Source organism: Sminthopsis crassicaudata, chromosome 3, assembly GCF_048593235.1.
Source record: "Sminthopsis crassicaudata isolate SCR6 chromosome 3, ASM4859323v1, whole genome shotgun sequence".
NCBI classification, from domain to species: Eukaryota; Metazoa; Chordata; class Mammalia; order Dasyuromorphia; family Dasyuridae; genus Sminthopsis; species Sminthopsis crassicaudata.
The window spans coordinates 622,007,724-622,023,832 of NC_133619.1; the positions used below are offsets into that span (position 1 = coordinate 622,007,724).

The 16,109-nt window shown below is 54.2% G+C and overlaps 1 protein-coding gene across 5 annotated transcripts in view; it reads right to left on the reverse strand.

The window, feature by feature from the left end:
- Positions 1-14,721, reverse strand: part of TMEM201 (transmembrane protein 201) — a 37,763-nt gene extending 23,042 nt beyond the window's left edge. For 3 of the 5 annotated variants that reach the window (XM_074306341.1, XM_074306340.1, XM_074306344.1), the window contains exons 1-5: positions 14,379-14,721; positions 7,331-7,451; positions 6,470-6,664; positions 2,966-3,142; positions 1,199-1,563 (exon numbers count right to left, since the gene is read on the reverse strand). In XM_074306341.1, coding sequence (XP_074162442.1) covers positions 1,199-1,563; positions 2,966-3,142; positions 6,470-6,664; positions 7,331-7,451; positions 14,379-14,491 — 971 coding nt within the window. In that variant the 5' untranslated portion in view covers positions 14,492-14,721. Of the gene's footprint in view, positions 1-1,198; positions 1,564-2,965; positions 3,143-6,469; positions 6,665-7,330; positions 7,452-11,999; positions 12,370-14,378 lie in introns of those variants that run through there. The other 2 variants (XR_012488583.1, XM_074306343.1) reach the window with 2 other exon arrangements.
- Between the last annotated feature and the right edge of the window lie 1,388 nt (positions 14,722-16,109).

A 16,109-nucleotide genomic window follows, 5' to 3' on the forward strand; every position in this document is an offset into this window, starting at 1 on the left:
CTGTATATGTATTGCTCTCAATTTCCCTTCTTGCTTGAGAGGGAGAGACGCAGAGTCTTTGCTGGACTGACCAATGAGAAGTTGCTTCTAAATGGACAAAGTAGAATACCCTGCTATTTGAAGAGCTGACCAGAAAAGGCTACATGACTCTATTTTCCTCTCCAGCCTAAGAAAGAGGAACTCCTCAGAGGCCTCCCAGAGAGCCGAGGTCCTTGTCAGTTCTCTGGTTTGAGGGGAGGGGGAAGGAGTGCTTGCCAGTGAAAGAGAATATTATTTCAACATCCTGCCACAGTGCTAGAATTTGCCATTTTTTAGTGGTCTGGAAATAACACTGAAGATGATGAATCCTGGATATTCAAACCTACATTCCAGTGTGCTTTAGGCACATGAATTTCCTAATCACTTCTTCCTTTGTTAGGTTTGTGTGTGTCTACTATCCCCATGGATACTTGTGAACCTTAATAGAAGGCTGCAATCCAGGTCTATGAGTAATTTTTATTTTAATTATTCCTCAAGTATATGTTGTGATTATCATTGCTTTTGCTTTTTCATCAAGTAAATGTTTTATGTTTAAGAATGAGTGGTATTGGGGCAGCTAGGTGGAGCAGTGGACAGAGCACCAGCCTTGAATTCAGGAGGACCCGAGTTCAAATCTGGTCTCAGACACTTAACACTTCCCAGCTGTGTGACCCTGGGCAAGTCACTTAACCCCAGTCTCAGAAAAAGGGGGGAAAAAAAAGAATAAGTGGTATTAAGAATATCCAAAAAATAGAGCCAGTGGTGTCATGGTGACAGATTTCCTGTAAATGGAAGTACACCAGTGGGGGCTCAAAAGCTACACTCTCAGTTGGCAAGAGGATAATGCTTCCCACACACCTCAGATTCTGAAAGTGAAGTATTAATTTTGGGGTCACTGTAGGTACCCTGGGGGGGGGGGGGGGGAGAGAGAACTCCAGGCCTTACAGTGTGAGGGCTGATTTAGCTAAGTGAGCCAGCCAAAGAAGAGAAAGGAGATACAGGTGATTAGCTATCATGTCCATGGGCTACCCTGTGTGAAACTCTACCACACTGAGTGTCAGAAGCAGGCTATGAACCCAAGTTTTCCTGAGGCAAGCCCTGGAAGTGGACAAGGCAACCTCCAAGGTCTCTGAGCTCTTAATTCTATGTTCCCCTCTGCTTCCCAAGCCCAAGCACTCACCTGATGCGGCCAGCCAGCAGCATGGCCAGAAGGCAGGTGAGCAGGCCCAATGCCGCCACCACCATCTGGTGGCTCTGGCCAAAGTCCCAAGCCTCACAGAGCTTCTTGAGCACATGCTCAGGAAGCAGGTGGAGCAGCTGCCGCCAGTCCAGGGTCCCTGGATCAGCAGTGGTGTTGGAAGAGGCCGAGGTCCCAGGGGAAGAGACGTTTCCCCCTGCCAATAGAGCAGGGGTCCAGGAGGCAGCTGAGAAGGGATGGCCAGAGCCATACAGGGCAGTGAAGAGCAGGAAACTGCAGATCAGGAAGGCGAGGAAGCGGAGGAGGATGACCTGGGCTGGAGCAGTCAATGGTGAAGAACAGAAGCTCTGAGGGGGAGAAAAGGAAAAGAAATGAGGACTAACGTACTGCATCTAGGAACAACGTCCAAAGAGCTCGCTGGCAGAGGTCCAGGCCAGAAGATGAGGGCATTGGGAGGCCCAAGGAGGACCAAGCAGCAGCTAGGACTCCCCCCACGTCTCTTTCTATAGCTTGATTCACATGGAGAACTCCCTCTCTGTCTGAGGTGAGACTCCTTGGCCGGGAAAGGGGAGAGAGGTAAGACCTACTGGGTGAGGTTCTGTAGTTCTAGCTTATCACTGTACCAGCAAATGGGGGAAAAGGAGAGGGAGAGAAGAAGGGTTTGGAAAGAAGAGACTTGGCTCCTACTCACAAAATCTGAACTAGAAGAGATTTTACAGGCAACCTAGTTCCACCTCCTCATTTTGCAGATGAGGAAACAAGTCCAGAGAAGGAAAGGCGCTTGCTGACCAGCATCCGAGGGCTGGGCCAGCTCCAGAAGCGGTCCTGTCTCTGTGCCTTCCTCCTCAGAAATCTTTTATGCTTTTCCCCAGCTCATCCCAGACAGCTTTCCCACCCCCACACCAGCCCTCCGGGATCTCCCTCATCGTTCATGCCCAACTTCTGAAATCTGTGGTCCGTGCCAGTGTAATGGCCATTCCCTCCCCTGCCAGGTCTTTGGAGGAGGTTGACCTCCTCACACCTTAGTTTCTCTAAATGGGAATGTGCTGGGTACACTACTACAGCAGCGGGCTCAAACACTAGGCCAACACTCAACAAGATTAAAATATACTTGGGAAACATTTAATAAAACAAAGACAATGACAGCAGAACACATTATGTTAATGTGGTTTCTGTACACAGTAAGCAGCGTTGTCGAGCGCTCACCTCAGATAACTCCCTAGGTATGGGACCCTGGGGTAGTCTCATCACCTGGTGCCTCAGTTTTCCCACTGTAAAATGGGGACCACCATAACCAGTCCCTCTCCCCCCAACCTATAAGGAAGCTCCAATGAGACATGTGTCTCCTGTCGTGCCAGGCCCACAGCTTAGTCACCATCTAAGCCTGGTTCCCTTCCCTTCTCCCCATTTTCTCAGGTCATCCCCACACAGACCCTTCTGTTGGCTATTTATATTGGCGTTTGAAGCTGCTGCCTTCCAAGATGGGGCAGCTAAGGAGCACCAGAGTGCACAGAGTGCTGGGCTCTGCTTTCTGGATTCAACTCCTGCCTCAGACCCTTCCTAGCTATGACTGGTGATGTCACCCTGTGTGTCTCAGTTTCCTCCTCTGTCAAATGTGCCGGAGGACATGGCAGACTCCTCCAGAGACACCCTGAATGGCGTCAGACAGGACTGAGAACCTTCCGAGTTACCACCTCCTGAGGAAAGCCCTGGACCCGCTGCCAAGCGCCGGGGGAGCTTCTTCTCTACCTGCATGTAGGTCTTGTCGGTCTCCCGCCGCTTGAACTGATGGCTGAGCAGCACAGCGCGCAGCTGCCGGTTCTGGTGTTTGAGGTAATATTCCACAGCCGCCTGGCAGGGCCGGCACAGCTTGTACATCTGCTCCAGGTGGTGTCTGTAGACTTCAATTTCCTCATCATATTTACCCTGTGGAGAAAAGAGACTTTGACTCGAGAAGGGGAATCCTGAGATGGCGCTCCAGTGGAGGGAGAAGAGGAGGAAGATGGAGGAAGGCTTATGGAAGTAGAGAGGAAGACGGGGAAGGGCTCAGGTGTGCTCAGGATTTCGTTTTTCATCCTAGACGTTGTCTTGGAGGGTTAAACTGCAAAATCCCAGACCTGGTAAGCGGAAAGAGCCCTGACTCTGAAATCAAAAGACCTGAATTCAAATTCTACTTCTGATGTTGACACCTTATGACTTTGGTCAATCCACCTGACTTCCCTGGGCCTTGGTTTTTTCAATCTGTAAAATGAATGGGATTAGATGGACGTGACGGCCTTTGATGATCATTCCAAGTCAAAATCAATGTATTTCAACCAACATGCATCTTTTTTTTTTATGATGTCCTTGCAAAACTGAAAGCAAAAAGCCATTAACTGGGAACTGATTTTTTTTTTTTTTTAAAGAACATCAAATGGGTAAGCCATTAACTAAATTGATTTTGGGAAAAAATAAACAAAACAAAACACAAATGACCAGTAACAGAAATGAAAATGGTGAATTCACAACCAATAAAGAGGAAATGAAAAACATCATTAGAAGCTACTTTGTCCTAACTCTATGCCAATAAAACTGACTATCTAAATGAAGTAGGTGAAAATTTACAAAAACATAAATTGCCCATATTAACAGAATAGGAAATAGAACAGATGGAATCACAAATGAATTTTACTATATATTTAGGGAGCAACTAATTCCAGTACTACATATACTGTTTAAGAAAATTAGGAGCCCTATCAAATTCCTTTTTTTGTCCTAAATATAGTCTTAATACCTAATGCGAATAGAATCAGAATGGGAAAAAAATTACAAATCAACTTCCTTAATGAGTATTGGTGCAAAAATGTTGGATGAAATATCAGTGACATATCCCAAAGATAACAAGAATGATATAATTGGTTCAATGTTAAGAAATAAGCTTAACAATAAAATAATAAGGGCCAGTTAGGTGATGCAGTGGATAAAGCACCAGCCCTGAAGTCAGGAGGACCCGAGTTCAAATCTGGTCTCAGACACTTAACACTTCCTAACTGTGTGACCCTGGGCAAGTCACTTAACCCCTGCCTCAGGGGGGAAAAAAAATTAAAATCCTATGATTCTCTCAATAAATACAAAAAAGTCTTTGATAAAACATGACACCCATTCCTGTTAAAAATAGGGAACTGAGTGGTACAATAGAGAACCAGTCCTGGAATCAAGAGGACCTGAATTCAGATCTAGAATTTGTCAAATCTAGACATGTGACACTTAACCTCACTGCCTTGCAAAACAAGGCACCCGCCACCACCACCCTTTAGGAAGCATCAGAATAAATGCTGTTCCTTGAAATGATCCAATGCCATGGGGACACGTGGCCATCCCAGGAGGCAAAGGCCAGCCCTTTTGGGGCAGCCCAGCACATATAGGAGTTATTCCTGACTCCACTGTTTCTGACGAGGGTGGGCCTTCCACAAGCTGAGCCGGCCCTTCACATGCCTAAAGACAGCTGGCATGTTCTTCCAAGATTCCAAGCGACCCTTGCTCGACACGGTCTTGAGATCCCTCTAATGAAGACGAGGTTAGCCCAGAACTTTACCAATGGTATCTCTCTGGATCGCTCACCAGTGCATGGGGAGGTAGGTGCTAAGGGAGGGAAGTTAGAGAAGCTGCCCAGGGTGACACAGCTCTGCAGCCGCACGCCCGGGCTAACCTGTCTCAGGACAAAGCCCTATGGACCTGCAGCTCCTCCAGAGGCTCCTGCTCTCCCTGACCTACAGGTCCCCAGGGGGCTGACAGCATGGGCCTCACACTTGGGAGACCTGTCCCGTCCGAGACCTGGAGCTGCTGGGGGCCATTTCTGCCCATTCTCCCCTGTGCTCAGGGAAGGCCCTGAAAATACCATGCAATAGCCTTCCCTGCCTGGCTAGCCTTCATCCTCTCAGGGGCCTCTCCTACGCTCTCCAGAGGAGCCCCCCTCCCCGTGTCCATGGAAACAAGAAGCTCCTCAGCCTTGACGGTGCAAGAGCTAGTCCTCCCCAGGCTGGCAGGGGTGGCTGCTCTTCCCTTCCTCTGTGTTTCTCTCTTTCCCTTTGGCTCCAATGCTCTGGCTCATCAGGACCGCCTCTCTGAGGTCCCGCTGGGACCCCCACTCTACCATCCATCACTGAGACAGGACCTCTGTCCATTCTTCCGCCCGCCCTGGGCTTGTGGACCCCTATTAACTGAGTGAGCGAGAACAAGTGACTTCACCTCTGAAGGTGAATTTCCCAGTCTGTAAGATCCCCAGTGTAAGAGCACTGGGGTCTGCTTCCCAGGGAAAAGGGGGAGGGGGGGAATCCAGCAGGACTTTTGCAAGCTTGTAAAGGCCAGTCACCATGGCCGCTGCCCTCCTGACTAGAACACCTTCTGCTCACACTTGGGGCTCCCTCTCCTGGCCATAGAGGGGAGGGGAGGAGTGGGCTAGGGCTCCTCCCAGAATCCCCTCCCCAATCTCCAGGGGAGGGGTTAGGCTGGGGACATAAAGCTGGAATGGAGACAGCCCCTCCCCCAGCTTTCCCTGCTGCAGCCCAAGTCTGGGAGGCCAAACTGGTCTATCCTTCCTAGGAAACAAAGGCTGTGTTCCCCCTTGGGCTGGGCAGGAGCCGTGACAATGACCCTGGCCCTGGCCCGGCTTGCACCTTTTCCCAGGCTCTGATGGGGAGGGGAGAGTAGAAGAGAGGATGGAGGGGGCACAGAGCCCTCTCTCACCTTTCCCCAGCCCCAGGGGCTCACTGGCCTTGGCGCCTTAAGCGCCATCTTCCCCCACCCCCTGAACAAAAGACATTTTGTGTCTGGGAGGAAAGAGGCCCTGGGGAGCCTCATCTGGTTTCCATGGCAGCCATGCTCCTCACAGCAGCTGGGACAAGCCAGTTACCTGTGGGATGGGGGCTGGGAGGACCAGCAGTTGAAGAAAGAGCCCACCCAGGAGAGCAGCAGGCACAGCAGGAGGCACCCAGTGCCGGGCCCAGGAGGGCCCCCTCTTACCAAGCCAGAATCTGCACACTTCAAAGCCAGCCCATTGTCAGAGACAAGAGAAGGGGAAGCAAAGGAAATATCCAAGGCTGGATCTGAATGTGAGCCCTCCTGCTGGCAGCCTCTCATGGGCCCCCTCAGCCTAGCACAGGCACTCGGAGAGGCTGCCAAGGTGCCCACTGCAAGCAACCACACGAACCCCCTTTTCCCGATGGCTAGGGTCAGGGGCTAGAGAAAGATGCCTCCCAAAGGCCCCCATCTCACCTCCTCCCTGGGGGCGAAGGAGGCCAGCTGCTTGATCTTGGTGGTCTGGTGGTTATTGCACTTCTTGCACAGCAGGACTTGGCTGTTCACCCACTGCTGGGGCTGGGGGCTGTCACATAAGGGGGCAGCGTTGGTCACCACGTGGTTCAGGTGCTCCAGGTACTGAGCAGGGATGGGCTTGTTGTAGTCACCATTCTGTAGGGGGAAGGGAGATATGAGGAGAGGGGGGCACAAAGGGCTCAGCTCCTCCTAGAGGGGCTGTGCAGGCAAAGAGGGAAGGGCAGGAGGGGCCTCGGACAGGCTCCCTCGTTACAGGGGGACAGAGGTAGCACTGGCCTGTGTCCAGCCTCCCCTTCTGAGGAGAAATGGAGGCCTCCTAGGTGAGGTGGCACCAGAAATAAGAAATGAAAGGAGGACTTCGATGGATGTGGGGATGAAGGGCTTTAGGAGCCTTCCTGAGGAAGGGTCCAGGCCCAGGCCATGGCAGAGAGAGGGGGCCCGAGACCAGAAAACAGCAGGAAATGTGGTTCTGAAGCCAGGTGGTGAGTCTGTGTCTTTTTTCTGAAAGGTAATAGGGAGCCACTGAGGATCTCTGAACACAGGAGTGACCCAGTCAGAGCTGACATCTCTGTGATGGATGGATAGATGCTGAAGGGAGCCTGGCCAGGTGAGAGGTGATGGAGGCCTGCATTCAAATGGAGGCAAAGAGGAGGGAGGTGGGAGACACTGCAGAGGCAGCTGACCAAGGAGGAGAGAACAGAAAGCAGAGAGCAGCCCTTAGATGGGGCAAGGTGGGCAATCAGGCAGGGAAGGGAGGTCTGGGGTCCCTGGAGTCCTCAGGGGCCTCTCCCTGGGCCTTACCTCCTGGAAGCCATTGTACTGTTCACAGTTGGGGCAGTCCCAGCAGTTGCGGTTCCCGTAGGGCACCACGGTGTCCTGATTACAGAACCAGCAGTTGACAGTCGTGTGGGTCGGCTTTTTCCTAAACATAAAAAAGAATGGGATCAATGAGGTTAAGCCATAACCAGGGAGCAGCGGCTGTCAGCCTCAGCATTACTCCCTACAGAATGGGTCCACTTCACCCAAGGGCTGGAGACAGAAGGCCTAGATACTTTCCACGGCTGGGTGTCAGACTGCATCAAGGAGGAAGCCCGAGGGCCAGGAATGAAGGAAGAGCCTTCCCTGGTGGAAGAGAGCTGCCTGGCCACAGATCGCTCCCAGCAAGCAGCTCAACCACTGCTCACCCAAGGGAGCTCCAGGCACAGGAAAGCACCAAGGGAAGTGGGGCAAACAGCGCAAACAAAGCAGGACTCACCCTCTCTCGATTCCTAAACTCTGCCAGAACCTCATCAAGCCTTGGAGCCTCAGGCATTCAGACATAGTCACTGAGTCCTAGAGCCCAGCTCTGGCCACCTCCTCCCTCGGTCCCAAGCCCTGCGAGCACAGCTCAGGAATGAAGGCAATCTTGTGCATGATGCAAAACCAAGTGAAATAAATACAAGAGCCCAGCCCGAGGCAGCCGGACAGCTGTCCTGACCTCCGGGCAAGGGCTCTCCCCGCCCACTGGCCCTTCTCTTCCCCATGCACACATATGTGACAGGTGGGTGACCACCAGATAATCCTAAATCCAGACGCTGGGGAATCTATATTGGGGGACACCAACTGCTCCGCCTCAGAGAGTGTTTGTGTAAGGGGCAGAGGAGCTCAGCTGGTGAACTGGATGAGGGACAACTGGACAGACACATTCTCTGCTCTGAGTACCTAAAAAAAATAGGATCACTTTTTACATCAATTTTGCATGAGGAATTCTGGGACCTCCAAAGCAGCCAGCCCTCAGCTGTGAGGGGAGTTCTTGTCCCAGGGTCAGGTCTGATTCCTTGCCCCTAGGTGGGAAGACAAATCCAAGGCGCCTGGCACACAGCAGCCATCCTAGTCTCCAAGCTGGAGCCAAAGCCTGGAGGAAAAAAGGCAGCTGGGCAGCACCACCTTGGGAAGGAACAAGCATGTAGGGAGGGCCCTCCTCTGTGCCAGTGCTTTAATACTCTCTCATTTGATCTTCAGAACAACTCTGGAAGCTAGGTACTATTACTGTTTTATCCCTATTTTCAAATGAAGAAACTGAGGCAGGTGGAGGTGAGGTGAAGAGGAGGGTCACAAGGCCAGTCTGAGACCAAAATTGACCTTGGATCTTCTTGACTCCAAGTCCAGAACTCTACCCATTGCTCCACTTAGCCCCTTATTGGGGAAAGAGGGCAGCTCTCTGAGGATGAGATTTAGAGAAAGAAGGCATGACCTTTGAGGCTATTTTGCAGACGAGAAACTGAGGCCCAGAGACATGAAATAACTTGGTCACACATCTACATAGCAGATATACTTAAGGTAAGATCTGAAGTCAGGAAGACCGAACTCCGAGTCCAGTGCTCTACCCAACATGCAATGTAATAGAATATTGGGTCAGGAATCAGGAAGATGCATGCTCAAGTTTAAATCTGGCCATCTGACCCTGAGTAAGCCACTTCACCCTGCTTGCCTCAGTCTCCTGACCGATAAAATGAGCCAGAGAAGGAAATGGCCAGCCACTCCAGTATCTCTAGCAAGAAAACCCCAAATGGGGTCACAGAGAGTTGGACATAATGGAAAATGAATTCTGAGACCCTTGTGAGTCAGGTGGTAATACTAGGCAGCGACAGGGTGGTGGCTGGATTCTGCCAAAGACAATCAGTATCCTTTCCTACCAATTCCTCTTTTGACTTTTTTTTTTTTTTTTGAGGGGAGGTAGGGGAAGAGGGAAGAGGAGGAGCATAACCCTGTGTTTTCACTGGGGTAAGAAAGTTCCAGGAAGGAAACTCCCCCCAGCCCCTGCCCTGAGCTTCCAGGGGTCTGAACGCTGTGAGTCTGAGAGAGAACTTGAAGCAAGGCCTTTTTGCCTCTAATTCACTTCAGCCCATCATCCAATTCCATTCACTGAGCATTTAGGAAGACAAAACCTACATGACAGTCTCTACTTCCTGGGAGCTCCCCATCTACTGGGGAGAAACAACCAATATGTTGGTAAGAAAATAACAAATGCCAACAAAGAACAAAAGGAATTGCAGCCAACCAGGTCAGCTTTGAAAGTTACAGCCTGCATTTATGACAGACTTCTGCAAAAAAGCAAGCTGAACCCAAGAGAATCATCATTTCATGTTCCATCTTTTTGGTCTTGTCCCACTACGTGGATGGAAATGCTCGTTTTATTGGCTGTTTGAGGACAATACCTTTCAAATATGGAAAAAATAAATACAAAATAATTTGGGGAGGGGAGATCACTCAGCATCTGGGGAGAGAGATTTGGGCTGTGCCTCAGATAGAAAACAGTGCCACGACTGGGCCTTGAGGAAAGTGGGGTATACAGACAGAGCTACCCTGAGAGAAACTCCTTGAGGGGCAGGGACTTCACTTTGTATTAGTGGCACCCATCACTGGGCCTCGCAGGTAAAGCCAGGCAGGAGTGGTTATTCCCATTCTATAGATGAAGAAACTGAGGCAGAGGTGAAGTGTGCCCAGGATTACACAGCCAATGTGAACTTGGATTTTCCCAGCTCTGTGCTCCCTTAGGGGGTGGAGAGGATCCAAAGAGCTGCTATTTGTAAAGCACTCAGCAGAGGCTCTATAAAGGCTCTTGCCCTGCTTTCCCTCTGGCTGATCACTGGGCAGTGTGGACACGCTTCGGGTCATGGTCTTTTGTAGGTGTGAGGCCTGAACCTCTAGATTATAAACTCCCTGAAGATAGATGCAGAACGTAGTTCTCCCAAAGCTCCAGGGGGGTGCTCTCCCGCGGGACCTTCGTCCAGCCCACCCCAAGAACAGCTCTTGGAAATTCCTGCACCAACAGCATGGCCCACGCCATCTGGCCCCCTACCCTCTGTAAGAGTGGGTTCAACTCTGGTCACCACCACTTAGGAAGGATGATGAAAACTGGGAGCAGACCAAGAGTGAGAAGCAAGCCTGGGGCCCTGTGAAGACCAATTGGTGAGGCAGGGTAATTAGCCTGGGGAAGACAGGGCGCAGGGCAGCCAGCTTTCTCCTGGCTCCACTTGGCCTCAGAGGTCAGAGGCAGATTGAAGTTTCCTAGTATGGAAAATCTTCCCAGCAATGAGTCCCAAAGTTGAGAGGACCGCCTGGGGAAGGGGGGGTGGGCTCCCCTCCCTTTGAGCATAGGCTGGGTGACCTCTTATTGGGTAGGTCTGGGTTGGACACCAAGATTCCCCCCAACTCTGAGTCTGGGAACTCTGAATAGCTGGCCCCATGACACCCAAACCCTAAGAAGCAACGTTTTAGCCAGACAAGCTTGGAACCTCCACTCCCTGAAAGAACTGGGAGTAACCTGCAGGGACTATAGCCCCGGCCTTCATTTTCACAAGCTGGAGCTTCCGGGAGTCCTGGGCTGGGAGCTCCTCTTTTGTAGTTCCCAACTATCTCCCAAGGAAAGTCCAGACTCTTCTTGGCATTCAAGGTCCTCTACCACTTGGCATTTTTTCACTTTTCCAACCATGTTTCATCTTATAGTCACCATCCAGATGCTTCAGACAAAACCAACCCTCAGACCCCAACCTCTTCCAGAACAAAACACCACCGCCTTGCAATCTCACAGCTCCGTGCTTTTCCTATGCCCTCATTCCTTATTTCTAGTGTCAATAAATCAAACCAATAGTAAGGGCCTGGGGTACAAAATAAAAACAGTAATGAAAAGGAGTTCCTGTTCTCCTCTCATCCCCCACCTACCTCCTGGGAATTCTTAGAGCAGTTTAAACCCCTCTTCCCCTTGCATCTATTCTGGGTTCATCATTTTGTGAAATTTAGAACCATTTTTTTAGCAATCACTCAGAGAAGAGGAGCAGAAGCTCAGAACCTGGGGAGCCCACAGGGTGAAGTGAGTGGTCAACTCCAGTCCCAGCACTCTGCCCACTTAAAACCTGCCAAATAGAGACAAGGGAGTTACGAGTAGGAAAGCATTAATGTAGGCCAGTGGTCCTCACACTTTTTAAATAGGGGCCAGTTCCCTGTCCCTCAGACCGTGGGAGGCCGGACTTTAGTAAAAACAAGAGCTCCCACTGTCTCCGCCCCTCAGCCCATTTGCCAGAACCCCGGTGGGCGCATAAGCATCCTCAGCGGAGGCATCTGGCCCACAGGCTGTAGTTTGAGAACCCCTGGTGTAGAAGGTAGGAGGAATCAAAGAAGACTTTAAGTAGGAGCTAACACTTGAGCTTAAAGGAGAACTAAGGGTTCTAAGAGGCACCTGAGGGAGGGCATTCCCTGCATGAGCCCAGCCAGGCAAGGGCACGCCATTCTTACTAATGCTTTAAAGCCCAACTCCAGAACCATCTCCCCCAGGAGCCCTTCCCTGCTCTCTCAGAGTTCAGCGAAGAGCCCAGAAGCTGGTGCTTTTCCCCCACCTGGACGGGCCAATTCCTGGAGTTATGTGTCGGTTTCATCAATTCCCAGAGGTGAAGGCCTTTATACGGGGGGTGGGGGGGGGGGGGGAACTCACCTGCGATTATTAAGGGGAAAGGGGGGAGGCCAGGAAGCACAAAACATTCACTCCCTTTCCTCTTTAGCTCAAATAATAAGTGTCCTTAAACACTTCCGGTGTGCCGGGGGTGTGGGGCAGGGCCAGCAGGGGGTAACGTCCAATCCAGACCCTGGAGAAGCCTCATTCTACTGGGCCAAAGGCTCACTGCCTAGCTACCTGAGTGGCTCCACTCCCTCTCTCTGGGAGGGGAGGGGGGAGCACTCGAGCATCCACAATGGACATGAAAACCCAGAGCACAACCTATAAAGCGGGAGGGGAAGCTGAGGCCAGCAGGAGGGCAGCCTGGGCCCCTCGGACTTCTGTGCCCAGCCCCTGAAGCTGCCGTCTGGACCAAGTCCACCCTTTTCAGGTGAAGCTGCTGAGGCCGAGAGGATCCAAGGCCTCCTAGGCCAGACTGCAACATTCGTTCTGGGGGGGGAGGGGGAGATGCGTGCAGGAACATCAGGTGGTGGGGCCCGGTGGAGACACAGACAAGCCTGCCCAGGAAGCCAGGAGGGAGCCGCCTCTGGGCCCATGCCGACACCGCAGGGAGCCCCGAGTTTCCAGTCTTTGGACACCTCGCTCCAGCTGCACCTGGGGGTACAGGGGCAGCGCCCAGCAGGTGTCGGGCCTCGGATGGAGCACTCGGTCACTACCATTCACCCTGGCACCCACCCCGGAGCAGGGAGGCCCGGGCCGTTCAGCTTCTACCTGGGCCTTTTGGACTGGAGCCCCGGGCCTGTGCCCTGGAGGAGGACCAGGTGAGATCACAGTTGTGAGGGGCCCAGCATACAGGAGGCGCCAACTGCATGCTGTTTGTCCTTATCTTTGTTCCCCCCAGTTCCCTTCCAGGGGCAGCGCGGGCCGCCCCAAGGCTAGCAAGGAGCCAATTCCACTTAAAAACCAAGGGGAGGGGCCCCTCTCACTGCTGTTTCTAAACTGAGTTCCCCAAACTGGCTAAAGAATTCCCAGACATCCCCTGCAGGATTCCAAGCCCTTCGGGGGCCAGAACCAGTGGAGCTTTGTGGCTTTCTGAGGCATCCCAGCTCCAGCCCCGAGGCGTGGCAGGAGGCAGCCGCCCCCTGCCCTGGGCCCGGGGGCAGGAGGTTGTGGGTTTTCACCTGGGGGCCTCAACCTCTTCTCTATAAAATGGGAAGGGCGGCCCCTCCCGCAGGGCTGGGCAGAGGACCACTTTCCCACCGCACCCTCCAGCCTCTCCTCGAACTCAGGCCTCAGGCGGCGCTGTCGGGTTTCTACAGATGTTACACCACAAGCTGCCTTCTAGAATGACAGCCCCCCTTCACAGGAAGGAGTTTGGGGGCCTTTGCAGAGGCCTGGCCACCCTGAGCCGCGCCTCCGGAGCCGATAAACGGTGGCTGGGCCACGCCAGGGGGCTCAGGCCCTGGAGGACAGCGGGGAGGACCAGACCGGCATTCTCCAAGGCGCCAGAAGCCAAACGCTGGCCGTGATCGGGAGAGGAGCCGGTCCGTAATCCAGGCGCAGCAGACTCCCGCAGCCCTCGGCCCTCCGTGCGCGTCCCTCCGCGCCCCCCCCTTCTCCCTCGGTTGGGTGCCCGGCCGCTCGCACTTGCCCTCGGATTGGGAGCCGGCCTCTGTGTTCCAGCAGAGGGACCCCAAGGAGGCGGAAGGCCCCCGAGATAACCAAGACCAAACGGGCCGGCGGGCCTCAGCGTGCGGCTGGAGGAGTCCTTGGGGAGTCCGGGCCCTGGGGGAGCGGGTCACAGTGCCCCGGCTGGGGATCACTGTCGCTGCCAGGCTCCGGGGGTCCCGAAGAGCTTCCCGCAGGGAAGCGGGGGACGGACACCGCAGGCGCTTGGGCCTGGCGGAAGGCAGCCCGGAGGGCGGACGAGAAGGCTCCCACCTGGGACCCCTCTGGCTGACTGACACCGGCCCGAGGCTGGGCAGGAGTCCGTCCCCCTCCTTCCTCCAGTCTCGGGGCCGGGGCAGGCCTGAGTCGGGAGGACCCGGCGCAGCCTGGGGGCCCTGCACCAGTCACCCCGCCCTGACTGACTCGGTTTCTCAACTGGAAACTGGGCTGGAAAAGGGAGAACAGCGCGCGCTCCAGGACTGCCTAGAAGCCCTCGGAAGGGGCCACAGCGCCTGCGCGACTGAACACGCCCCCTCGCCCCTCTCCCCACAGGACCGGAGAAGTAAGAAAAGGCGCTTTCGTCAACTTAGAAATTGACGAGAAGGGAAGACTTCCCAGGCGCGGGGGGAGGGGGGAGGCCCGAAGGGCCCCGGTTCGGGGGCCGGGTGTGCTCCCCGGGACCCGCGCGGAGCTGGCGGGGGAAAGAAGGCTGTGCGGGCGGGGAGGGGCGCGGACACGCGGGAGACTCACCTGCGCGCGATCCTGTAGAGCAGAACGCCGGCGGCGGCACACACGGTGACTCCGAGGCCGCCGGCCAGGCCGCTCGTGGGGCAGCCGGCCAGCAGCGCGCTCACGGCCTCCATGGCGGCTCCTCCCGCCGCAGCCCGCGGCCTGGCAGGCTCGAACCACGCAGCACTGCAGACCGCTTCGGGCCGGGCAGGGCAGACAAAGCGGCGTGGCCCGGCGAGGAGGGGCGGCGGTGCGACGCCAAGAGCCGCTTGCTCTCCCGCTCGCTCGCTCCACGAACGTGCCGGCGCCGCGCGCGCCTCCCGCCGTGACCTTCTCCGCCTCGTTTTAGAAGCAGCGCCCGGCCGCCCCGAGACGCACGCGCGCGCGCGCTCTCGCCGCGCAGCCAATCAAGGCGCTGGGAGGGCCTAGAGGGGCGGGGCCGGGCCTCCAATAGCCTCGCAGGACCTTCCCTCTGCTCCTCCCGACATCCGAGCAGGGTGGTTCGAGACCCTGGACGCCTAGATTCCGCACGCGCGCCGTTTCTCCCCCTCCCTTCTCCCCCCTTCGCCCCTCGCCCCTCCGCTCTCCCCGCCCTCAGACCTCCGGGCAGGGGTCACTCGGATTGCCGGGAGTAGCCGGCCCGGAAAAGCCCCAGGGGACGTGGGCTCCGCGCATAAAACCCCTTTCCCTGTAGCCCCCGGTGGCAGAGAGCGGGGCCGGCTCCCGGGCACAGCCCCTTAGCCGCACGGTCCTCCTCTGCCCCATCGTGCCGCTCAGTCAGTAAAGGTTCTTCGGGTTCCAGTCCTGGCGCCTCTGCAGTCCCAGCGGACAGATGGCAAGGGCTGCCCGGGGAAATGCCCCCCACTCGCAGCCCTTTGGCGTGGGTAAGGAAGCCAGACTGTCTGTGCGTGCTTGGGAAAATAGCTGCCTGGTCCGGTTCAGGACCCAGCTACCCCCGGCAGAGGGAGGAGGCGCAGCCCGAGGCGAGCCCCGGAGTAAGGGGGTTGGGGATGACTATTGGGCGGGCATTCCAGCCTCCTAGGCGCGCTCAGCCGCGGCCCGGAGCTAGTGACAGCACTTTTTGAGCCGATCCCAACGCGATCCTAACCCTCTGCGGAGCGTCAATGGCTCAAGCAAGGCCTCGCTCCCATCCACAATGCTAATGGTTAAGGCTGAAAATTTCACCGATACAAAAGTGAAAATCCTAGTGACAGGCATTAAGAATCCACTTAATTTGGCCACCCTGTCCTGATTCGAAGGACTTTTTATTGTATTGAAACGGCACACATCTGAGGTGGTCCAACTAGGGCCCTTTTCTGAAGCTCTCAAAAAAGGCTCCTATTTTTCACCCATTTTCCAAGATCTCCTAACTAATAGGACTCGATAGAATTAACTCAGTGGAAGGACTTGAGTTTCCACTGCCTATGAAACATACATTCAAGGCCAAGTTCAAGAGGCTGTCCACATGTGGTCTTAGTCCAAACTCACTCATACACTAGGTTTTTGACAGGTCCTTCGGGATTAGTTGTGCCCAGGGACTTTTGGAGGCCGATTCATACTTTTGACAAAATGAGGCTGAGATGTGCTACAAGGACATAAAAAGAATTTCACCATCTAAACTGTTTCTTTTTAGATAGCTGAACTTTTTTGCTCATCTCCGCAGTCAAAAAGCCTGGATTATAAACAGCATGAAAAAATTAAAAGGAAAAAACAAGACTCCCATCTGTTCTGGACCACATGCTCCTCAACACT